At 31.1% G+C, this 27007-nt stretch overlaps 2 protein-coding genes across 7 annotated transcripts in view; one reads left to right on the forward strand and one right to left on the reverse strand.

Annotated features, from left to right (window-relative positions):
• The window catches only part of Atg16 (Autophagy-related 16), a 538761-nt gene that overhangs the window by 33051 nt on the left and 478703 nt on the right, over positions 1–27007 (forward strand). The window lies entirely within an intron of this gene.
• Positions 1–27007, reverse strand: part of LOC143195546 (uncharacterized) — a 156117-nt gene that overhangs the window by 26023 nt on the left and 103087 nt on the right. For all 3 annotated transcript variants that reach the window (XM_076402801.1, XM_076402803.1, XM_076402802.1), the window contains one exon: positions 12239–12440. In XM_076402801.1, coding sequence (XP_076258916.1) covers positions 12239–12440 — 202 coding nt within the window. The remainder of the gene's footprint in view (positions 1–12238; positions 12441–27007) is intronic.

Below are 27007 nucleotides of genomic sequence, written 5' to 3' on the forward strand. Positions count from 1 at the left end.
ACGTTGAATGATCTTCAAGCCCTACCAGAAAGACGAGCAAAATTAGTGTTGTTAGTCATCAGTTTGAAAAATAATAGTCAACAATATTTTGATTAAGAACAGAGTTTTAAAAAGAATTGACTGTGTTGAAAATTGGCTTCATCAGTCAACTTTTACTTGATCAATAATTTTTTTCCAAAAATCGAAACAATCGAATTTAATAACAAGAAACAATTGATAGTTTGATGCTTTAAAGAAACATTATATTGATTGCACCGTAGGTTCGTGACTACTTTGATTAATTCAAGGAAGAAAAGGAAAAATATTCCATTATACTAATACAAATAGAAGTTTAACAGATCCAAGGACCAATCTATTTTTTTCTACCATAATCAAAAGCCATTACATTTAATACATTTCTTGTTCTCTAAAAGTTTTCTTGATAGATTTTGATTGGTGCTTTTAAGTGAATACATATTACTACACTTCATATATTTTGACTAAAAATCAGCCTATTTTTTATTTTATTGTTAATTGTGTTGTAGAATATTTTTAAATAACTTCTTGGATGTTTCATTAATTGTTCTTTGTTTGGTTAGTTTTATAAATAACTATACCCACGTAGGAAATCTAATCGGAGGTGAATTGATTATTTCATATTCTTCAATTTTAAAATTTGAGAATTGTTTTCGTTTTTTTGGTTTATTCAAAATGATAAATATCATCCCCAGTAATGTTTTCATAAAAAGTTGTGATACGACTATTTATATATACGACTGTGCTAATAAAATTGCTCTATACATGGTTTTTCTATCGAGTTTCGCCAGCGGTCATACACATTATAAGGACACGCGTTCCTCGCCATCATCGGCCATTCATCTTCGCGGGCCCCCAGGGACTGGTAAGATTTAATTAACACGTCACAACAAAGGCCAATGCTAGTTCGCACTGCATTAGTCAAAAACGATATTAGTACCGACACCGTGGTACTAGCTGGGCGTTGTTTTCGTATTACCTTACAACAACCCGACCACATATAATTTACGGTTATATCTTCTCATTATTATTCAATAAATACTCGATATTTACAAGAAGAACGAACTCTTTTATATTATTTGAAACTATATATATATATATATATATATATATATATATATATATATATATATATATATATATATATATATATTTGCATTACGTCTATATTATAGTTGCGTCTATATTATAGAATTTCTATTGGTTATCGTGGTGTTAATACGACAAGATCTCTTAGACGCTTTATTTTATTTACTTTGAAACAGTTACGAGTTAGTTACAGTTACGGTGTGGGAATACATAAATTAGCTCTCGTTAATTGTTGACGTTTTTACGATTTCATTTGAATACGTATTGTTTGTTGTTTTCTTTTAGTTAGTTGCTATTTAATTATATAACTTACGTCCATATAGTTCGTACATGTATATATAGGGTAGAATATTTATTGTTGATAACGTTACTGACCCTGTATCTGTAAATATTTTGTTCTTTAACATTGTCCTTCAAGAACATTCATAAGCTCCTCCAAAATGGTTAATTTTCCGATATCATTTGAAATATCTATTATTTTATAGCTAATATTTCATGTTGCTATATCTTTTGCTGTGTCATTCTGTCTTTATTGTAATGCTCTAATTATTTTATTATTACAAACGGTTACGCTTTTAGGATGTTTTTATTTTGACTTGTGTAAAACTAAAGGTAGATCTGTAGAATCCTATAACTGCAATTTCTGTTTAATACAACTAATTTAAATATATTTCAACATTGTTACAGTGGAAGTTTAAAATGATATTTATTATTTATGTGAAAATTATATAAAGATTTTAATTTATTTTTGACCTAATATTAGTAATCTCACGAGGGTAGGTTGAAAAGTCGTGATTTAATAAGATGTTTTATTAACATTAATTTGGTTGCACTGGCATAAGCGCTGAAATTGAAATGTGTGCAATTTCCAGTAAATTTATCAGATATCATTGTATGTTTAGAACTTTATGGTCAGATTGGAAGCATTATATTTATTTCAAAATGATACCCGTAGAACACATCAAAAATATGGCTTTTATTGGAGCTACAATGATGATAGTATCCTTCACAATTTTTACGTGTGGTCGACTTTTGTGATGCCAGATGCAAGATGACTTCTTTATATCTGTTACTGTCGCGTTATCGTTGGTCTTTTCGCAACAATAGGTTTGTTCAATTGTTTTTCGATTGTTTCAACAAATTGTTCAATTGACTTGTTCAAGAGTTCCTTAACTTGCTTAACTTTTTCTTTGATGTGTTGCATTTTGTTGTTCTGCGTGAAGTGACCAGCAGTTCTTCCATTGTCCCAGGTATCGTTTCTCCATGTGTTATATGTTCACTTGTTGTTCACTCACCTTTTGACACAAATGCAAGGGTTTTGAAGTTGTTTGTCATCAGCTATGTTTATGGTTAGGAGCTTTTGCATTGTCCGCAAACATAGTCACGAATTCTTTAAATGATATCAAAACCTCCTTGTTCTTTGTACTCATAGTTGAGTAACAGACCCAAAGAAAATTATATATTGCAGTTCAGCTTCTGACGAATGAGGGCATTGTCTGCACACATATTTCAAACAAGAGAAATATTTTCATACAAATTATTTCATTAAGCTCAACTTGTTTTTGGACAACTGGACTGTTTGTTTTTTGGCGCAATATTTCTAAATCACTTTTGGTTACCAAAGAGTATGGAGATTTTAAATCTCTTCGTAGCATCTAACCATGAGCTGTATAGTTTATGTTTTGTAAAATTAAAATAATATTTTTAATGTATTCTTCATATGGACTGAACTAATAATGGGCAACGTATTTCCGTTATGTAATAATATATTTTTTAATGTATTTAAATGTTGTTACAGCGTAAGATTAAAACTGGGTAAATTATATTTGTGAAAATTACTTACGAAGGTAGATTGAATAAATTCCATGTTTCGTTGATATTAATTTGGTTACACAATCATCATTTCTGAATTTAGGTTGAGAGCAATTTCCAGGAAATTCATTAAAAATTATTGCATGTTAAAAACACATCAGAACTATGGTTTTTATAAAATGTATTAACGATATTGATATTTTAATAAAAAAATTTTCGGGAGCGTTATCGACTGGCTCGAAGAATACACCATTAAAATAAATGACGTTTGATCCAATATTAACTACTAATTCCTGGTGAATTTAGTCGGGCGAAGGAGTACACACCAACAAACGGCCAGTAAACAAGCCAGAATTAATGGGCAGCGGGCATTTTCAATCCAAATAAGGCCGATTGCCGAGAATTATAATCTAGTCCGGTGTAAGAGCTTTTAAATCTCGTCGCGAAGGTGCAAAACAACACTCTATAAACTAGAGCGGCCCGTTTGTGAACCTTTTTTGGCCCTTGCCGCTTTCTTGTTACGTGCGGCCGAACGGCAAAAATCGGGAACGAAAAGTTGTTAAATTCGTCGGTAGTTCATAAAGAAGCAGGCGCGAGAGAAATCCTTACCACTGTTTAAGGCCGTTATTTATTCCATTCTAGAGTGGAACACATTGACGTTTATATGTTGGAATTGTTTTTATATCATTTTAGAATGTCTGTTTTCTAACATTGCACAGATTATTATGCTGGATGACTATATAAGACAAAGGACTGCCGATGTCCACGTCAGTTATTCAGTCCATTAATGTATTGGGCCTATACATTGTTTTTAAAGGATTTACAATAGATTATTACAGGTGTTACTCTGTATTAAATATGTGTCTGTAATAATATCTGTTGCTCAAACCGTATTCTTTTACGGCATAACCATGACTATATATCTCAAGAATAGAAAAATTTTGATGTATAAAAGTTTTAAAAATTCATATTTTTTATTTCTTATAAATAATTAAGTTACAACATTCAGTAGGTGCTTATTTTTTTTGTTAAATTCTTTCGTGTTTCGCTGCAAAGTATCTTGCCTAGTTTTTTCTTCGGTGTGATGCATTATATTGTTATCTTTGAAGTGATCTACTACTAGTATGAATTATATTGATATCACATCATTCTAGGCATCATTTCTTATATGTTCTGATGAAACTGTTCCTCTCGCTCCTCATTCGCATCTTCTAAGTTTTCAGGAAAATAATTATATTATATGCACACATGACAATATGCAATATGTTTTTGCTGATTGACGTTGATTTCTTGTTCTGATGCCCTGCTCATTTATGGAAACATGGATACGTCGTAGATTTCTTTTGTTGAGCGATGAGCATAGAGATAAATTTCAAATCTCCCATAACATGCAATTATAAGCTGTTTAGTTAATTTTCTGTATAATCTTAATGAGCGGTAGACAATAATAATATACATTTTAAACTTGTTTTTGATATTGTAATATTAAAACTGATAGATGACACTACTTTTTATGCTCTTTTTGGATTCAGCGCACCAAATAATATAGAAATTAGATCAATAATAATGTGTTGTTAGCTTTATCTCAAACCAATAATTGATGCAATCGGATTTAATTAAATTAATTAATGTAGTGCCTTTAAAATATATTGGAATTGAGTTACTAACATTATTTTATTACATGAATATAAATATCAAATAAGCTCTGTTGACATTCTTTTGCCAGTTCATATGCCTATCATTTTTTCATGCATAATACCATAATCGCTCTAGAAGTTTTCAGCATGATTTCTTTCGACAACAATTCAATTATCCTTCACTGGGCATCCGTTTCCTTTAAGATATCATCGTGTACGCCACTGATTACCCATAAAACAATTACACGGAATGGGTGAGGCGGCGCCCAAGACCATTGCGTCCATTTCAACAGGGCAGAGAAGTTATAATTCTATTTTGTTGCATCATCGGCCCTAACAGCGCCAAAAGAATGTTAAACGGCCATCGACGAATACTGCAATTATTGCAATTTGTCCGTGAGTGTGTTGAACTGAACCGCGTCCATCGTCTAATAGAATTTCTCGGCCGTGAGGAGCGCGGGGGAGCCGGCCGGGGTGGTGGGGAGAACGGGGGACGCCGAGCTGACAATCAATTTCCTAATGGACATTTCCTTGAGAATATAGCGATTCGTTTGCCTTAAGTGACTTCCCGCTAATATCACGTTCTGACAGTTTTTGATGAACAGTCGGATGGTCTTTGGATATTTCAGCCAGAAAGAATGCGGTGTTCTGATAACTGTCGCTGTTTTATGGAATTGTTTATTAACGATCTGGTTAATACAAACGGTGGGAAACGGGATATCTTCTAACTTCAGTTCTACTCTGGTCTTGGTTAACTGTAATAACTGCACCTTTTTCTTCGATAATTAATATTATATTAGTTTTAGGAATAATGTATCGGTCTATTTATTAATAGATCACATTTAGTTTTACCGTAAGCACCAATAATTTTCTGCCATGTGTATAATATAATAATATCTAATATGTAATACTGATGCTGTAGTAGTTTCTGCTGAAACAGTAGTTTCGTTGAGTTTGATGAAACACGATCGTATGACATTAGTTACATTTTTTAGTATTTATATTATATATATATATATATATATATATATATATATATATATATATATATATATATATATATATATATATATATATATATAATCCATGAATAAATCAGTTTTAAAAGTAAATTAATAGTTTTTGTGATTAAAACTCTTTCCCTAATTATAACTACCTCAGTCGGTAGGATTTAGGTGAGATCATATACAAATTTAAAAATTCATAGTTTTCTTTTTGGTTACAAAATTCACTTTGTGCTTTTTTTTTGTATAGTCTCTACTATTTTTGTATAAATATTAAAGTAATTATTCGATTACTTTCCATTACAAGTCAAGATTGATTGTCCAAGAAGTCTTAAAGAAAATTGATTAGCTATGCTAAAAAGCTCATCAGCTCATTTTCTCTTGTAAGTAACCTCTGGTGTATTATTCGGTGGCTGTATTCCAGCTGCCCTTATACTTTCGTTCCACCACAGATCTTATAAATAATGTTGAGGTAATGTAGTAGATGGTATTTGCTGTATTTGGTGGTATTTTTGTAGAATTTCTGTGATCGTGTGTAAGGTATAATTTTGTTTTTCCCGAAAATATTAGTTATAATGCTCTTGGAAGCTTTCCAAATCTCCTTTTCTCTCACTTCCTAAACAAAATTTAACACGCGAATCTTTATATATTGAGGTATTGGTGACCTGTCCAGAATATCTTTCTTTACTTTCTGAACATTTGCTGTAACAAAATTTTTTCAGGTTAAGTTAAATTATTTTTAATTATTGTATTTTGATATTTAACAGCTTTAAAAAAATTAATTTTTCACAAATTGCCCAAACTAGAGCTCATTATTACATCAGAGAATGCGATATTCAAAATATTTTAACTCTTCGGCAGTAATATTTATTCCATAAATTTTTTTTAAAGAAATAATGAACATTAATGCCGTAATTTGAATACATAATAATTTTTTAAAAAGTTTTTACGTAATTTCGGCAATTATATTAAAAAATCTTAAAAATACGCTTTAAGAAAATGGTTTTGAATAATAACATATATTAGACCGCAAAAAATCACTTAAAACTCACATTACCACGTAACAACTTAATTATGTTTTAATTTTTCCCTGGAAGGAAGTAGCAATTTTTATGGCTTTCAGCCGCGTAATTCTCGTGCTGAAACTGGTAAACAGTATTTGGAAACGGACAAAATTAGTCTCTAATTACCAAAAATAAATAATCTTTTCATTTATTTAATGCAGACCAAGTAAACTGAATTCATTACCAAAATTGCTGGTAAAATTGTTTTACGGGGTTCATTTTATGTTATAATATATTTTAAAAAATGCCTTTTAAGATTGAAATATACAATTTAGGAATCCGTGTCTATGAAGTAACTGTGGAGATAAAATATTTTAGAAATATATTATATTTTTATACTCACCATTATTTTTTCGTTTATATTTTTAAATATCCTTTATTATTTAATTAAAATAATAGATTTCAATATTTCAAAAATGAATAATTAGGTCTTTGGCTAAACTTATATAGCACGTCTTTTGATGCATTGGTTACAATTTTTTAATAACTTTTTATATCAACTTGTCACTGATTGACTACTTTCACGGTTGTGACGTGCGTGGATATGTGAGCCTAAAGATTTACCCAAAGAGACACATTTAGTTATTATTAATGTATAATTATTGGGCAAAGAAATGGTATGCATATTTTGAAAAAAAGGAGAAATAGTTTTCATGGTTTATTAAACTGAAACTGAAATAGTAAATCACTGTTTCATTTACTTAATATATAAAAAGTATGGGAAGAGTCAGAAGCCATAATGAACTAAATTTGACAAATAAATTGTTTGTTGAAGCAACCCATGTTTGTCCAAAAGGCTGTTGTAATAAAATTGTTTGTAATAAAATTTTAAAACAAGTCATTTTAGTAATTTTTAGAATCTACTGCAATTTTTTGAGAAATTTGTAATGAAATAATTCAAATATCTAAGTATTTTTACCAGATAATTATAAATCAGCGCGGAAAACAAGAAAAACTATGAATAAAAATAAAGTCTAACGGACTAGTACCGTTGGGTTGTGCCGTCCCAATTATTTCCCCAGTATGAATAAAATTTCAGGCGTTTTTGCCGTACGTACAATAGTTTAAAATTCAAACATTCCTGCGTTCATTGTCGTTGTCGTTTTATGATCGACGTAGCGTGGCAGGGAAAAAGTTAATTAACTTAAGCTAACTGTAGAAAAAGGACTAAAAATTAAGCAGTTTGAAAATGGCAAGCGAGAAAGAATTTATTCATCAGTGCATTCGCTACGACTTACATCAAAGCGACAACCTTGTTCGCTTTTTTCCGTTCTCGCCATTGGTTAGCCCCTGTTAATTTACTCGGTTTGATCTTTTGTGTCGTATATAGTCCGCGTAATCGAAAAGGTGACTGATCAAATGTAAATTAATAATTTACACGATTCCTTCTTGCTTTTCTTGTTGGTTCGTTTGGTATTAAAATTCGGTAACAATTGCTACCGTCAGTGCCATTGTTTATGGAATTAAACTGATTAGAGTTCTTCTATAATCCTTATCGTTACTAATGGGAAATGGTAAATATTAATCCAGTTATTATTTAATAGGAAAATTTGACTTAATTACGAGAGTGTGAAAAGTGTTCGGCCCAACATAAAGATGTCTTTGTTATCAGCAAACATTTATATGTTAGTTCAATAGTTCGCTGAAATATCGTACAGTTACATGATTTTCGTTTTGGATGGATTCAGTTTTAAGAAAATTCGTCTGAAGTTAATACAAGCTGCAAGGTGATCCTGCTCTTTCTGTGTCAACCGTTAAAGTTTATCCACTTTTTACTTCATTTTGCCCACAAACCTAGTGGGGATGAGTATATCGGAAAAAAGGACACGGAACATCTCACATGAATAATTATGGCTTTCTAAGATTTTGGGCCCTGGAATGCTCTCAATGAATGATGATACATGTTTCAATACGCTAGAAATTAAATGACAGTTGGTTAAACGACAGCGGGTAATTGTATATATATCCCACCTGTTTCTAATGAAGGAGTTAAGACAGTCATAGATGAATATTTGTGTATTTTATCTTTCGATAACGAAAATGTGGTTTTTATATAAAAACATAAAAAGGATTTAAGACTGTTTCTGCTATGAAGTCTCTCAGTCAATATAACATCTGGTCCTTTAGAATATACAGAAAATGTTCATAATGAAGCCTTTAAATCTTCTCATTTGTTTTGGTCAATCTACTATAATGAGGAAAAATATTTGGTATGAATTGTTGTTGAAACCGTTGAAAACCGTCAATTTGTCATTATCATCACCATTATATATTGTTTTTGAAATAAGGGCGGGCCATGTTTAACTAGTTGTTTATTATTCAGTCAATCATATCAAATTATCATGGAAAGTTATACGGTGGGGTAATATACAACGTTGATAGAACTGTGATAATTAACTGTAATTATATTATTATTAATAATTTGGGGAAAACATTGTTTGCGATGAAAATTTGTGGTTTCAGGCCGGCGCTACGCCGTTATCGCTCGTAGTACCACCTTGGAAACATTTAAGCGATTTTATATTCCATACATAATTGCATACATGGGATTTTAAATAAAGAAGAACTTCGTTACACAGCTTGTATTAAAAAGTCCTATATAAAAGTTCTATATATATATATATATATATATATATATATATATATATATATATATATATACGCCAGCTGTTGATGAAAGTCGTTGAAAATTAGTTGTTATGCCAGGAAACGTTGACCTTATTGCTCTGAAGTTAAGTTTTCATTGAACCTCATAAGAAAATTCAGAAAGGAGCTCGTGATGACCATGTAAAATGCTTAAAACAGGACCCTTTTGAAACAGGCGACAATTCATTTAGTTGACGTACAAAAATCATGTTTTTTACGCGGTATGGTTCAGAGTAATTCTGGATGACAATTTAATGTTGTTTTAAAGGACTCAAAATTGGCGAATCAAGTCAGAATATGTTGAAAGCAAACATGTTGAAAGAAAGAAAATAACTTAGAGCCTGTGAGTTTTAAAATCGCTTATTGATTTAAAGTTAAATAAAGCTGTCTCTTTCTGTTTGTTTTAAGCGTTTTTCGTCACGATCCGCGTAACATATGGTCAGTTTGAGCGAACAGAAAAAATATAATTATGAAGCATTTAATTGCCCGCGATCGTGGTTCGTTCGTTTTGGTCGACGCACTTTCACGGTTCTGAGAACCATCGAATCCACCTCGAAGCTTCGCCCCGGGAAACTAATTAAGAGAAGACGCAATAACAGTAGTTTGATGTATTATCTTCGACGCAGCCGAGATAACTAACTGTCCGATTTCACACAATATACGTGTAATTATTTCCGATACTGTGGTGGTATGCAAACGATAGCGAGGTAATTTGTTTAGGGAGGGGACCTTTGGGCGACTGCCTAGCATCGTCCGACCGTCTCCCGGCGACAGGAATGTATTTAGACTGCTATCCCGTGCTAATGCTCATTTCATTCAGTTTTTCTTACGCAAAAATTTGCCATCCGACAATTTATTGAAGCTGTCTGTTACCGGGGACCATTTAAAAAAAGTCGTTATAATATTTATGGCACCAGCAATTCAAAGCTAAATGAGAGATTATTATACGTATGGCTTAATTTTTGCAGATTAATCAAGTGAAGTCAAGTCTAGTGAATATGCGCGCAGGAGAACTTCCCATCTTAACTTCAGGACGTCTGGTAGTAGTATGACTTCTCTACTTCCTTGCCAGTAAATGGTTTTTTTGGATCATGTTTTTCTCTTAGTTTATGCAACTACTGGTTCGGATCAATTTCGTAGCACTCAGAACCTCACTTAAGTGAATGTCTCATTTTGGCGTTGATATATTGGGTTGCCTGGGATCCGGGTTGCTAGTGTATGTTTTACGTTTGGGATTCTCTATATCTTGTTCACCTTACAAGTTTTTAAAAAAATCCTATTTGACTTAAATTTTTGGACAATAGTTCTTTGGATATACTTGTTGCGTTTACATTGAGCCTTTATTATGCAAAGTGTGTACCACCACATCATCAAACTTTTGACGCCCGTTTGAGTATTAAAAGAGTAATTTTTTGGAGCAATTCATTCATTCATTATTACCGCAGTACCTAATGTTGTTTATCAGTTGCCAATTATTCTGACATGTTACTTCCTAAGAACAACAAAAGACTGTGAAGGTAGATATTGTTATTAGAAAAAATATTTTTTAAGTTCTAGTACAACAGCTGTAAAAGTTGAGTCATATATTTAATATATTTCGTTTTAGGTCACCTGTTACTGCATCAGTACTTGTTGAAATCAAATTAGCTTAAATAATTCAATAGCTGTTATTATTACACCAACCTCTTGTAGCTATGATATTTCCATTATATATGCTTAGTTTGATACGTATGTAAATTTTATTCCTGCTACATTTTATTGATTTTATTAATGGATTGGTTAATGCTAGAAATATTATTTTCTGTCAGATCTGAAATTTTTTGCAATGTTATATTCCAATTAACTGGCCCTGTTTTGATTTTATATATAGTTAAATATTTAACTAGTGGGCGTGTAATAATTAATAATTGTCTAAAGTTATTGATATTGATGATTGAAAAATCTTTGTGTTAATGCTTAATTTTTTCCAATTTATGAAAAACTTTTATTCCTTAAAATAGATTGATAAAATAGGTAATGATGTAGGGAGAAAATTAAGTGAATTAATTCAATGACTGATGTGTGGTTAAACTTATAATAAGAACTGTTGTTTGCTATTATCTGTAATGAAAGCATATAAAAATCTACATTTTTTATTCAATATTTTCAATAATAAGTAACTAATAACTCCATTTCATAATTTAGTGAAATATTTCTGGTCTAAATTTTATCAATGTAAAATATAATTGATTTAAAAAAACCGAACAAAGGTACTGGAGAAATGAACTGCGAAATATTAAATATCATGAGATATTTTTACATTGATAAATTCTAATTATGTTTTTGTAATAGTCTGAAATAAACCAATTAAATAAAACAGACAACTTCCTATAAATCTGGGTTAGAGCTGTTCTCGTCTGTTTCTAAGTTATTCCATTTTTTCAAGTACCATCGTTATCGTTACACTTCTACAATAATCTCGTTCTTAAAGTTCGTTTTGCGTTTGCTGTAGTTTATTGCGTTATAAGGCAAGTGATGTTGCGCATAATTACTAAACCATCAGGTTGATTAATACGCTTAAGCTGTTTGCTGATGGTTGATCAACCAGTTGGAATACAGATTCAGTGTGCCAATTGATCTCATATCGGAAATTAATAAATGTTCGGCATAGTGGATGTTTAAATAGCTACTTATTACGTTTATTTTACAAGACCAGTTCGTCAAAAGTTTGTGCTGTTACCATTTTTTCCCGTGTTAATAGCCGTGATGTAGTCACGTTAAGAATTCTTACAATATCCTGTGTCTATTTTGCCGTTACCGTTAAGTGGATCTGAGTTTCTTCTGGGCGTTTTATAACATAAATCATGTATATATCATGGGAACGAAACAAATCAGTCCTTGCCAGTTTCGCCGAACTGTTTTTAATTAATTTATCGGTGGCATCGACTAATAAATTAGTAAATAATCACGTCTTCAACCGTTTCGAACTTACCTGCATGGGAATTCGGTTTCTCCTAAACATAGTTCCAGACATTCTTGTCGCGACGACACGGCTTGGTTGCTTTTAACGTGACCGTTGAGGCGGTAGTTCTGGACTCTGTCGATGCACCAGGCTCGTTCGCAGGGTTTTACTCCCAAACAGGTCTTCTGGGCGTAGATAGTGAAGACAGGGAATTGTGATTTGGTTAATGCTCCTGAAACAATAATATTATTATAGATTTTTATTCAAGCGTATCAATTTTTTAAAATAATTTCTTATTAAATATTTTATACGTTTCTATCCTCATTTATTTTAGTTTTTATTAATTATTGATTTATTATCTCCGTTTTGTTATTACCCGTAGTGGTTTAACAGTCAATGGGCAAAAACTATTTCTTATGATAATACAAGTTTAGAAATTCGTGTCAATTTTTGGATCCGAATAGATCAGAACAATGTTTAACATTATTTGATGCTCCGAACTCATATTTTCAATCCCTGCTTCAAAATTGCGTCTAGTGTTGGAGTTTGCGCGTGATAGCAACACTGCGGTCTTATTGTTTATCTTATTGCTCCTTTATTTTATCTTATTGTTTGCCTTATTGCTCGATCATGTTTTGTAGTATGACTGTGCTTCGGAACGTGTGAAAATGCAGAGGCGATATTACATAGTCGATTCAAAGTGTTTTTGTTACGTTCGCGGATGTTATACGCTTGGTAAAGGTGAAAAAATAATGTTAAATGCACTCAATGATGCGTATTTTCAGTACTTTGGTTTTGCTATTGAAATTGTTGTATAACGCAGTGCAGTGTAGGTAAAGCAGATTAAGTTGTACAAGAGGTCACTTGATGAAAATATATACTTTTCATTTGATGTGGCAACGTTATGGATAGAACACTGATCGATAGATGTCGGTATAAATGCAGAAATATATTAGTATAAATATCCTGACGTAGCATCAGTGTTGAAGCAAGTTTCAGGCATGGAGAGTGATTCATTGTCAATTTGTTTAAGTACAAGTGCAAAAAATGCCTTAAGAACTTTGTCTTCATCATCGGCGAACAATTAAAGCGATTTCATTATGGAAGAAAAGCGTTTCATTTAGCAGCGACGATCTGTATGGGTATTTTTGTTTCATTAGCTTTTAAATCGCGAAATTTTCAACCGCAGTGATGACCATATAAAGTGTACTAATAGTTCTTTAATAATTCAAAATCTCGCTGTTTTCACGCGAAATTTTGCCATATTATATGTTATTTCTAGAAATTTATTATTTAAAGTATGTATCTTGTTCATGTAATTATTGGTTGATTGAATTATTGAAGTCTAGACTTCATCCAATAGTTTTGATCATGTGAATTTGAACAAAGTACATACTTTAAATAATAACATATATGTCTTGAATTTACAAACTAAATATGTTGTGGTTATTTCTGTCTCGAACACATTTCTATTAATTATCATTTTAATATAATTACCTCTATTAATTGATATAAAGAAATCGTATTATATTACTTTATAGACCTGTTAAAATTTCCCGTAGCATAAAGCTGTTTAACATGGAATTGCCAACGAGCAAGTAAAAGCTTCGGTGATAAAACTGTTAACTTACTAGTACCATTGGAGCAAAAAAGTAAAATTCGAGCATTTGTTGCAAAACTTCTAATATAATGGCAACAGGATGTACTTCGAGATCATTCTATTACATTTTAAATGTTTTAAAATTGTTACTGTCTTTCTAAACCCAAGGCAGATTAAAAAAGGAACAAGTCTTTGTAGAGAACCCAATGTGAATCCCGACAACCTTTCGCATAATTATAACGTTAAGTATTTGATGTATCTTATTGATAATTCATTGACTCACGGTGGCTAAACGGTTGGCGTTAAATGTGCTATCTCCTGAAATGAACTTGTGTGCGATCGATGTACAGGAAGCCGGTAGATATTGACGCTAATTAAGTAGAGTTAAAAAGTAACGCCGAAGATATTTATTTACGATTAATTGCCTTGTATTAACATTTATGTTCTCTTTATAGATAATATCAGTGATATTTTCATTTTTAATGTTGGGTTGTATAAATTATTTATAATTAATTTTCGGATCTGTCTTTAATATAAACAATTTAATTATTGGGAAACAAATTATTTCATTATTTAATTTATATAGATGTTATATTTATAACAAGTTATTGTTTGGATAATTATACTTATTCAATTTTATTACATTTTTTAAATTATTCGATTTATTGGCAGTAGCTGGTCATTATTTTTCCCATCTTTCTGGTAGTATAGTGTTACAATGTTGGAAGCATCTGCTACTTTTGGAATAAGTAATAACTAGAAGGAGTAATGTATGGAGAATACGGCTTGTAGGGCGGGGCGTTTGGTTTAAGCATATCCTATTAGATTTGAACCGGTTTTTCAACATGTAATGTCAAACGTTGTCATATTGTAAAACACGTTGCTGCTGAAACAATTGTTTCTTTTATTGCTCAAACATACAATTTACAACCTATAGTGATCTACTATATCTTCACTCTTATTATACTTCTGATACAACTTCAATAATTTTCAAATGAAAGAAAATTTTCGTAGAATGCACCCAATGTGTTAAAAGCTCGAAAATAAAAGAAGAATATATATATATATATATATATATATATATATATAAATATATATATATATATATATATATATATATATATAAATATATATATATATATATATATATACATATATATATATATATATATATATATATGTATATATATATATATATATATATATATATATATATAATATATATATGTATATATATATATATATATATATATATAAAATTCCAAGATTATCTTATGCTGTTTTACATTAAGCAAATTAACATAATGCAAATTAACAGAAGTGTAAATTTGATGGATCAAGGATGCGCCGATTTTTAAGAACATTCATGGGGTCAGATCTATTTACTATTTTGTATATTTATATAATATATTTTTTATTTACCATTTTATATCAATGGCCATTTTCAGGGGTGATGCTGTTTAATTTTCGTTTTAATTATAGTACATTGCTTCTCTATTTCATTATGGTATGATTCTGGATTGATATTAAAGTAATGTTTAAATAAAAATAATAATTAATTGGTTTTAATACTCAGCCATTAAATTTTATTAAAGGCTGAAAAATTGCCAGCAAAAGGCTAAATCATCTAAATTGATTTACTTTTCTTACAAATATAAATTTTCCTGTTGTATATGTACGTTTTGACTGGTATATGGATATTAATTATTATTTTATGGGATAATAGGTTTACTATTTGCATATTATGCAAATGGTTAGTTGGAACATTTCTACACATGGGGAAGCTCTTGTGGTGTAAATGTGTATATGCAAATTATGTTTGTATATGGTGTATACCTAGATTCTTTTATCTTTTTAGTAAGTCAGGTAAATTTTAAAACGAAAACAAAACTATTAGATTTGTTATCATATGATTAATAGAATTGATTTAATTAAAAATTGATTGCACCCTTGTTACTATGGTTATTTCCCAGTAACTTGGCGAAAATGTGACTCTTATGAGAAGGATAACTATTTTCTGGAGCTGATAACTGGTTTCGAAGCAACTTTTTTTTAGTAGTTAAATTGACATGGTATTTTAAGGTTTTGATATAATGATGTTTTTATCCTGATTTATTTTTAAGGGGATACGTAGAACTTTGCTGGTGTTCGTTATATTTACGGTTTGATTTCTAAGAATCCTTCAATAAACTAAAAATGTATCGAAACTGAAGAGCATATCGTCTTCAAAAACAATAAGAATTTTTTTGAATTTACAATTTTTTCAATTCATCGAGTTTGCATGAAATTTCGTTTTATAATTCCCATTTAATTATGCGCTATATTAAAACGTGTCTTGTATTGAAACCAGATTTTTTTCTGGGAGCTTTTTAGATTATTATCAATCTAAGCCGATTGAGTATCAGAATCTACCTGTTGTTTGTCATGTTTTCGATCCCATTTCTTAGAATCATTTAGCAAACTAATACGTATGTTTCTTTGACATTCTATAATAACGATTCAATGGCAATACCAAGAACGTCATGGAACTTCAATCACAGTTAACAGTTAAACACAATCGAACCTCCCAAGACAATGATAATGGTTGCATATTTTGTGACTACAGGTGATCGTTTTTAATTAATTTTCACGCAGGTGTTTCATTTAATCATAATAGTAGACAATAAGGATTGTTTGACCATTGTTACAAAACGGCACAGAAGGAAGAAGAAAAACCACCAGTCGTCCCGTTATAACACGTGAACTATCGGGATTTTTCAGCGAGAGACTGTATAAAAAGCCGGATTAAAATATGCACCATTACCTTCTTGTTTCTCTCGTTACATTGGCAGCCGATGAACTGTATTAAGACCTGTTGGATCAGTGGTGGCACCATAAACGTTTATCTTGATGATTTATACGTATGTTCTCTGTATTAAAACTCAATTATTTGTTGATATAATTGTAATATTAGATACCATAATGTTTTTTTTCAATATCATGAGTAGTCATAGAAATTATGTATTTGGCCTCCTCTTGTGAACTGCGGCCTTTTTCTAAAAAAAAACGAGATAAAAAATCTAGATATATATATAGAATCCCAGGTTGTTCAATGAGTTCGTTGGACACCATATGACACTTCATTCATTAAGTTTTGTTTTGTAAGAGTCTATATTGTAGTTCTTTCTTTCTTTTATCTTTTATTGCTTCAGCTTGTTTGTTAGGAGAGATGACTCAAAATTATTATTTATTTTGTTCTATTTATGATTTTGTCTGAAATCTGTCACTCTTTTTATGTGCTGTATCTTCTTTACGTGTTCAATAATATTGTGTTATTCACATGTACAACAAAATACAAACTGACTTTTAACTTCCTATATCAAGTGCATTGATCTGATATTATTATTCTAGTAATGTGATGGCTGTGTTAATAAATTTGTTTACGAACTTATATAATAAATATTTTTAGACATGATTAAATTAGGATGCTTCTTAAATATAGCGCTGCCGCCACTGTCTAATCTATATAAACAAGCCTGACATCGACCCAGTTAACGGAAAATACCGCACTATTGGAAATATTCCTTAATTAAAACGTATGATTTCGTTTACTTAACGATCTGATCTGATCGTAATTATCTTCCGACTCGAAATATTTTATTACCGACGAACAAGACGGGTTTCGATAGAGGTCCCATTCCATTTATGTTTTCGACCACGTTTTTTTCTTTTATTTTGCGATAACATAACCGGCTCTAACCTGGTAAGATCACAAAAAATACATAAACGTTGAAATCGAGATGTTACAGTCAATTAAATTAAATATAGAATTATATAACTGGTAGTTATCTTAGTTTATTGACATCCAGTGTTTTGTTGCCTTTTACTTGTTTACTGTTATTAATTCATCTTCTGTATGCTTTCAGATATCTTACTAATATTTTTATGATATTTTCGATAGCTTCAATTTAATTAAAATGTTAAGTAATTGCACATATTTCCATCATTTTTTAAAAGCTTTTATTTAACGAAAATTGGTATAATATGGCGGCGATATTGGAAATGTTCGAAGTGACATTTTCGGTCAGTGTTGTAGTCATTTTCCTCTTTTGGATCATTCTCACTGCATCTAAACATCTGGAAACAGTTGAACAATAAAAGAAAAATTTTGAAAGTTGTTTAAAGGGCCGAACTGGATTTTCGTCCAATAAGTTTTGCACTGCATTGTCTTCGAATTTGTTTGGCCCTCGACCATTTTCGATTTATTGAAATGAGATATTTGAGAGATAATTGGAGTATGATGGCGCCGTCAGCAGCATGAGCTTAACTAAAACGACATAAATAATATATATTGGAAATTTAATTGTGATTATTCCTTTATTAACAAAGTCTGTATATACTGAATAATTTTGAAGAATAGATGAGTTTAATAGTTGGATTAGGTGGTTTAAGAGCTATGTACTTAATATGTATAGTGTTTCAATAAAATGTAAACTCTATAACCTAAGTAATGGTAAGGCAAATGGAATGGTCGAATCCGGCTGGGGTTTTAATTTATGCTTATATTAAAGCGTAAAATGCGATGAGGAACCATCATATTAATCACGCCGGTTACTAGGCTGGGTACGACTGAATGTTTTTTGGGAAAGTTGTTATGAATGCTAATTTTTTTTGCTAAGCGACAATGATCACTTCTATTGAAAATTGTCTTCATCTTAATTATTTAATTAGTATTTAAAATTAATCCTCACTGAATCTGATTATTAATTGTTGTCTATTTTTGTGCTGTCTTTCTGGAAGACCGATGAATCTTGCGAGCAATAACGGAAAATCCCTTTAAACCTTTATAAAAAAACTGAAAATTCTATGCATGTGAACTATATAAAATACCAGGTGAGGTAGGATATCGTAGTAAGCCGCATCTAATACATCTTAAATCTATTTAACAACTAATATAACCGCGAATTATAATTAATTGCTGATCATAATGATCAGCTGTAACAATTTCATGAGGCTCGAACAGCTTTTATACCATCAATTTTATTTATTTTGTATTGCCTATGAATTCAGTATAACTGACTTTGTATGAATAGAAGCGTCAATAAGAATAATAATTTAAAACTATCAAATAACTATTGATTATGTTTTACTAACTTCGCTTTTCTTAGTATAAATAACGTTTATGTTTTATGTAGTATTATTTGCGTAATTTATATGGTATACATACATTTAAGTAAAATATAATCAGCTGTTGTACATAGTCCTTCTTAGATATGTCAGATATTCAATAGTAGGAGATGATGGCTATTTTTTTAACAAACTACAACAGATGTAAATTCTGTTGTCTTTTTAACATTTATCTTTATACCCATCAGGACAAAGTTGCAGAATCGTGTCGTCTTATAATAGAAACATTTCTCTATTGTTATATTTATTGTTAGAATTTGTGCTGGGCATATGTCAGATGGATCAATTATACTAAATAATGTACCTTTCAGGTTTGTAGATGCGCTATAAAAAGTGGTTACTAATTGAATACAACCATAGAATGGAATATGATAATATTTCCAGACGATACTGTACGCCTATATACGGTTATTGCTTAACGGTGTTTCGCAATATCCATCAGAGATGACAACGGCAACGAACAACGAATGGGGAACTTGGCGAAACTCCAGGCCATACTCCATTATTATGACATCGGCTAATAAAATTTTAATGTATATTTTACACCCAAGGCCATTCGCTAACCGAGTCAGAACGATTCTTTGGCGACGCTTCTCGGTCGCATTCCGTTCAACGACCCAATTTTCTCGAAACCAAGAAAATTAACCAAACATTTTTTCTGTTGTTTTGAAGAGCTCAATTCGCCGCCTAACTCGACCGTTATATGGGTAAACAAAACGCACCGCACGTTTCCTACGTCTTTTGTTTTCTTTTCCTATTATAATAATACCGGCTGCGGTTTCGACGGATAATAACATGGTATAATGCGATCTAATATAATTGACAAGGTTTGTGTCGGGCATGTCTCGCAAAAAAGGCGATTATCTGATCATCATTTATGTCTATTGTTTACTAAGTTATTTATGGCATAATAAATTATTGATTTATTGCCTTGTCATGTATATATATTAAGTATTATTATTACGCGGGAAAATTTGTTTTTATTAAAAACTAGCTGATACCCGCCCGCCTCGTTGCGCACGGGATAAAAGTTTATTGTGAGTAAAACCCTTAATTTCAATAAAATAATAATGGTTGGATTGCAATCAATAAATATAAATAAAATATTACTCTTGGATTCGATAGTTGGAATTTAAAGTAGTAGTAAGCAATAAGTTTTCTATGTAATTCAGGATGATTTTGACTGTATCTTCAAAGAATTTTTCTATGTAGGTCCTGATAACTCCATAAGGTATGTTCTCTAGCACGGCGTTCCTTAACCTTTTTTAGTTCTCTGGCTCATAGAAAATCAAGCAGAATTTCAAGGAATAAAATATTACTGTTGGATTCGATAGTTGGAATTTAAAGTAGAAGTAAACATTAAGTTTTCTATGTAATTCAGGATGATTTTGACTCTATTTTCAAAGAATTTTTCTATGTAGGTCATGATGACTTCATACGGTATATCCTCTAGCACGGCGTTCCTTAACCTTTTTCAGTTCTCTGGTTCCCAGAAAATCAAGCAGAATTTCAAGGAATAAAATATTACTCTTGGATTCGACAGTTGGAATTTAAAGTAGTAGTAAACAATAAGTTTTCTATATAATTCAGAATGATTTTGACTGTATTTTCAAAGAATTTTTCTATGTAGTCATGATGACTCCATAAGGTATATCCTCTAGCACGGCGTTTCTTAACCTTTTTCAGTTTTCTGGCTCCTAGAAAATCAAGTAAAATTTCAAGGACTACCTTAATAAAACACACGGTAATTAGGACAATTTATTTTTGTACTGAAAAAAATATATGAAAATTAAAAATTCTGTGTTAATGTGAAGATTGATGCCGCTTTTTGCAACTAATTTAATAATATGCTAGAAATTTTACTTTTATAATCTTAAATCGGATTCCAATTGTAATCTGTTTCTGTATTTGTTTTTGAAGTATACAAGGGCAGATAACGCCTTTAGACAGAGATATGTGGATAACAAAAACAGTAAATGTTTCAGGGCTTCTACTGATATTTCTTTATATATTTTTTTAATTCACTCAAATTTTGATAAAGAGGATTCTTTGAAATTATGTTTTAAAACTCATCGCATGATATTTTGATTAATTGATTTTCCTGTACCGTTGTGAAGCCGATTATATCTGAAACATCTGCGTTGAAAGGGTCTGCTATCCTGTTTTTAATTCTGTCGAGTTCTGGAAAATAATCCCTAAAAGAAGATCTCAAACCGCGGAGGTGTTTAATCATTTGGTCTTCTACTTGCTTTAGCAACATTTAGTCACCAGAGGATTCCAAAAACCATACCAGTGCAGGAAAATGATTATATATTTTTTAATTGTACAATTAGTTCAGTGGTCAAGTTTTTTTATCATGGTTTCTATTTTATCTTTAACCTGGAAGATGTTGTATTTCTTTCTTGTAGACTTAAGCTCAACTCGTTAAACGCACTAAAAATATGAGCCAAATATGCCACCATTTTTAGCTATATTTCATAGATAAGGCGTCGGACCCCAAGACATATACTCATGGTTCCCCAGGGGTCTGCGGACCACAAGTTAAGAAAAACTGTTCTAGCAGCTTCTCTTAACGTTCTTCAGCGTGATTTTAATATTTCTTGTTTTAATCGTGTATTTCTAACTGAGCTTCTACATTTTTTTTTTCTTTTGTTTTGCTTTCTCACTGAATGTATTGATTTCGTTTCACATGTTTGTCACTATTTTGATTTAAACCAATTTAGTCATTTGACAACAGTATTGTGTCCCTCTTCATATTATAATACTTAAATGTAAAATGTAAAAACTTTGTACAAGCCTTGTTCTGACAATAGCAAATACAACATCAAAATAATTATCCATTTTTGATGCAGTAGTTCTGAAGTTACGCGCGTACATACACTTTCATTTCATTCATTTTTATTTATAATTTAATATCCTTGGAAGTACACCATATAAATATCTTATGCGTAGTGTTTTTCAATAGGGGAGGCTCATTGTTTAAATCAAATGATATAAGCTGTGTGTGAGGTGTTTAATTAATGTTTATAAAGAATGCCCATATGTATTGGCTGCAGGTTTTCAGAGTGTTATTGGCCGGAGTGAACTTTCATATATCTGGCTGAATTTGAAAGATAATTTGATGAAATTAACCCTTTTAAGATTATATTATCTTAAAGATTTTGAGTTTTTTCTTCAGTTTTTCAATTAATGTGGTAAAATGTATTTTGATAAAACCGCGTTAAGTAAGGTACATGTTCCTCATAGCTGATGTTCAAAATCTGCAACGAGTTGAAATCGATATAAAAATTACTTTTTTTGTGTTTGAAGCAATATTTCGCAAGTTACTATATTTTGGATTAGATATTCTGAGTGTTTACCCATAGCTTTCCTTGATTAATACTTTATGTTATTCGAAACTGATTTTAAGTTTAACCTGAATTTTCAAGCAAGAAACTAAAAATTGATAGATCTCCTAAGCAAGTGTTCACAAGTTGAAATGGGTTGCTTTTGGCAAAGCTTGATGGCTTTTTTAAATGTATTTTGTAACGATTTTTTACGATTTTTTTAAAGAATAAAATTTTGTGGTTTAGAGCAAATGTAACTTTGTGTTTAGTCATTTTCTATAACAACATACATATGACCAATATTTGCCAATAATAGCCCCTATATTACTTACGCTGCGCTTATTTAGGAACTTCAAGGGTACTGTTTTATTATTTATGGTATGATCTTGATGGTCCTAATCAAAAATATATTTATTTTTAAGTTACGTATTAAATGGTTAACTGTCTTTAAATCGCAAGATTGTTTATAATATTTTTCTAGAAGCTAAAGGGATGTAATTAAGCGAACAATGATATTTATTGTAATGCTTTTGTAAGAAGTATTTGTTTTAAATTATGATAACATTGTTCACTACGATAAATAATATTCAAGAGGAATATGAGATATATAGAGCATTATTTGACAGTATTAGGTACATACGAATACGATAATTCAAACATTTTATTAATTCCTTCCAAAGAATAGGTTTTCTCAAGGCCGAATAGGCATTTGTTTCGCTAATGACCTCTTCTTCTTTTACCACCTAGCAAATTTTTTAGGTTTGGAAAGAGGAAATAGTTGGAGAATATGCTGGATGGAGTAGTATTATTCAGCTAGGAGCCGAATTAATGAATTTTTGTCGTTGATACTACAAAAGTGTTCACCGTGTATGGTCATGATGGAACAATGCTTTTTTCTTCGCCAACTGCGGTCGTTTTTGCTTTAAATAAAGGTTTTAAATAATGTCGCGCTCATCCCAAAAAAACTGTTGCCATGATTATGGTACAATTTTGCTCGCTTTGGTGCACGTTCACCTTGAGAAACCCAGTGTCTTGCATGTTCCCTGTTTTGTGATATATCCATGTTTCGAAGCAGCGCAAACACTCGTTCCTTTGAAACATTCCTTTGAAGAGGGCACACGGTTACACTTTCATATTCAAATATTTGTGTAAAATGTAATATTTTGCTCAGATGAGATACCTACAGTCTCAGCCACTCCACATAGTTTCGTCCTACGATATTTGAAATGTAATTCCGTCGATTTCCTATTTTGGAGCATGACAACCGAACTCAGTAAACCACTTGTTAACTTGATGATATTTTTTATACAAAAGCATTTTGTACTTTAGCACACCAAAATAATTTTTCCGTTTTTATTCGAATTTGGGAGGTTATCTTTTGTCATGGCAAATAAAACTAAAATAAACTAAGTAAAGTAGCCTTTCTTAAAATTTCACACTAGCCTATTAATAGATGTCAATTGAGGACACCAGTGGTGCGTTTAAAAATATTGTGCGGTAAATAAAAAAGTTGCTGAGTTATTAATATTTGTGACGAATGCAATGTTTGTTCTTAATGGATACCATACCATTGATTTCTATTGATTTTATCCGATATATGAGGATTTTTATTCTCTTGTGAGTTAACTCTACATCTCTAACAAACTTTAAAAGGAAAATTAACAATTACAAGAGTAAGGAAGAATTATCGAACGATAATTGTTATTTGTCTTGATAATGTGTCGAAGATTGAGTGGAAATAAATCGTCTACATAACGGATCGTCGGACCTAACATAATAGAAACAAGCATCAACGTAATAGCTACCGGTTATCACATACCCGGACCATTTACCATAAGAATTCCGATACTGTCTCGCGTTCGACGTCGATAATCGTTGCCAATTCACGTCCCGAAAGGAATCTGTTTATATTTAGCGCTTCTGAAAGGAGACCTTTCGACATTCCAAGGGCGGCATGGAAAAATACCGACCGTTTACGATGAAATAGGTGCTGCAGGCCTGCGACCATGCGGAAACAATTCAATCGTATGATATATGGAAATCGGCCTGCGTGAAAATAACCCCCGCCGTGTCGATACGCCTGCCGCTTTTCGCCTTCCATGAAGATGTTGGAACGAGAACCGCGGTTCGAACGCTTTCGAACATTGCAATTTGATGATGATTGGGCTCCTTATTATTCGCACGTTACTGGAGCTGACCGTCACGAACGTGGATCGGTTGCTACCTCAGCCTTTATTTTTGTTGTATACTTTAATATATCCTCATTCCCTTTTATTAAACAACTTCAAACATAATTTAGGGTTTTGGACATTTTGTTGTTTTAGGTGAACTTTTAGCAAATGCGAACAGCACATTCTTTAAAATTTTAATTATGTTATATTTCATTTCTTAGTGTTTCCAAAATTATTTTGACGTATAGATTAATTTTAATTCAAGCCTATAAATTGATTTGAAATAAATACAACAGATAGTTGTTACTGTGCGTCAAATCGCATCGGGAACATTTGTAACCAACTTCATGTTGAATCTTCACTGACAGGCTTCACTTATATGTGGCTCAGTACGTCTCATTTCGTCAAAGAGCGAACAAAGCTTTTTTCGCTGCCCATCGAATGCTGTGTAAATCTTATGGCTCCATTGATTTTGACACAGAAAGTAAGGAGCGATCTGAGCAGGAAAAAAATCATGACAACAGTCGAGCATATGTTGCAAAACCAGTGAAAAAATACTTGGATATATATATATATATATATATATATATATATATATATATATATATATATATATATATATATATATATATATAGCAGCGCATCACTTCTTAGGAACATACCGAAACAAGGGTCGATTCATGAATAGCCTCAATTGATAGTGTTTTTTTTTTTGAGATGGAATCTATAAATTGCTTCAAAGTTGGGGAAAAGTAACGACTGTCTAAGTCTTATATTTCACTTCACTCCAAAACGATACGTAACTTTTATATGATTTTTTTCGTATAAAACGAATACTCATTTATTTTGGAAATATTAGTAGTGGACGTGTAGTAAGTAGACGTGACTAAATATAGGGTGGAGCACAAATCCCGCTACCATCGAAGCAATTTTCACTGAGTGACAATGATGGAACGATTATTTTCAATAAGTATTGTCACTATTTCTGCTCCTTCTTGTCGCGTATGGTTAGTTATCCATAATAAAATTTCGACGTCTACACAACACAATGGTTAAAGCGAAACTGAGCTAAACGTCACATAATCAAGGTGGCACGCAATCAAAATAGTAGCGGGTCTTTTGCCTCATCCTAAATTTAGTGGAAACAAAACGAAGATCTTTAAAAGGTATCGTACGAAGAATATTATTTTTGTTACGAGTTTTCGAACGATGTGCTTTGGAAATATGATGATATAAAACTTACTTATATATATTAATTTTGAGTATTTTTCTACCGTTGGTTCTAGCGTCTTTTTCTAATGACATTAAGTTTCGTTGTCAGTCAATCGACTTATTATTGCAGACTATTTAATAATATGTTGCTCCTACGTTGTCTCAAATACATCATTTCAATATTCCGTGATATCACAACATGTAGCTTCATTAGGTTTAACTTTCATGTTCCTCATTTTCAGCACTTTTTGTTAATTCCTGGTATTAGATACACTCCGGTACATATTGACATTAATACATTTAAAAGCTTTAAAACTAAACACAGTCATTTTTATTTTAGTGTTTTTTATTATATTTTAAATTCTTCTTTTATTCAACTGAAAGTGTATGTAAATTGGACCTATTGGATCTACCTTCTTCTACCCATACTGGTTACTGGGGTGATTGAGATGTTGTTCCTTACCGGATTTTACACTTTTGCCTATAGAAAATGACCTTCTGTTGCCTTAAACACTGCTACTAAAAAGCCGGTAGGAATTTTCATAGATATCATCTTATTTGAACAGGAAAAACATAAAAAAATAAAGCCTAATAACACAATACTAACATAAATTAGGTTACGGAACTGTTCCATGAATTACACCATCGGTTATAATTCCCTCAATATTAATTTACAATTGCCATTGGACATACGTAACCTGTTACAACGAAGAAGAAGAATTTTTAATCAACAATTTTTTTGTTTTTCTAATGAACAAACCTAAATACTTTTGAATGCAATTTTGAATTTCCTATAAGAAAACTTACATTATAGCAGTTGTTAATTAGTATCAATTCAAATACCAATTAATAAACTGCTAAAAACGCATCTAAGCAACCGTTATTTTAATTGCGATTATAATTTTAAAAAATATAGCTATTTTAATTAATAATTATTCCTGCGGGAGTTATTTTTATTGAAACAATAGAGTAGAAAATGTACATAGTAAAAAAATTAATCATTACTTGGGTAACTGTTATTTGAAGATGCGACAAGAAATAATTCTTTTCATTTCTGTTTGCGATAATGATTAATTAGTTAAAACAAAGTGTATATTTATTAGTATATCAAGATTATGATAATATGTTGGCTGGAGATGAAGTAAGTAATAAATGTACGCAAGACGTAAGTTATGTTAATTAAAACTTCACGGTTTTAATTAGTTAGTATTCCATGTATAATCGTATTTTTGAAATTACTTATCAGCCAATATTAATAAATAAAATATTTAATAACTTTCTATAAATGTTTTCCAATTATTTAATTATTTAGAAAATTGTAGCT

The sequence above is a fragment of the Rhynchophorus ferrugineus genome, unplaced genomic scaffold, assembly GCF_030347505.1.
Source record: "Rhynchophorus ferrugineus isolate W39M unplaced genomic scaffold, kcgeb_rfMv2 rfM4, whole genome shotgun sequence".
Taxonomy (NCBI): domain Eukaryota; kingdom Metazoa; phylum Arthropoda; class Insecta; order Coleoptera; family Curculionidae; genus Rhynchophorus; species Rhynchophorus ferrugineus.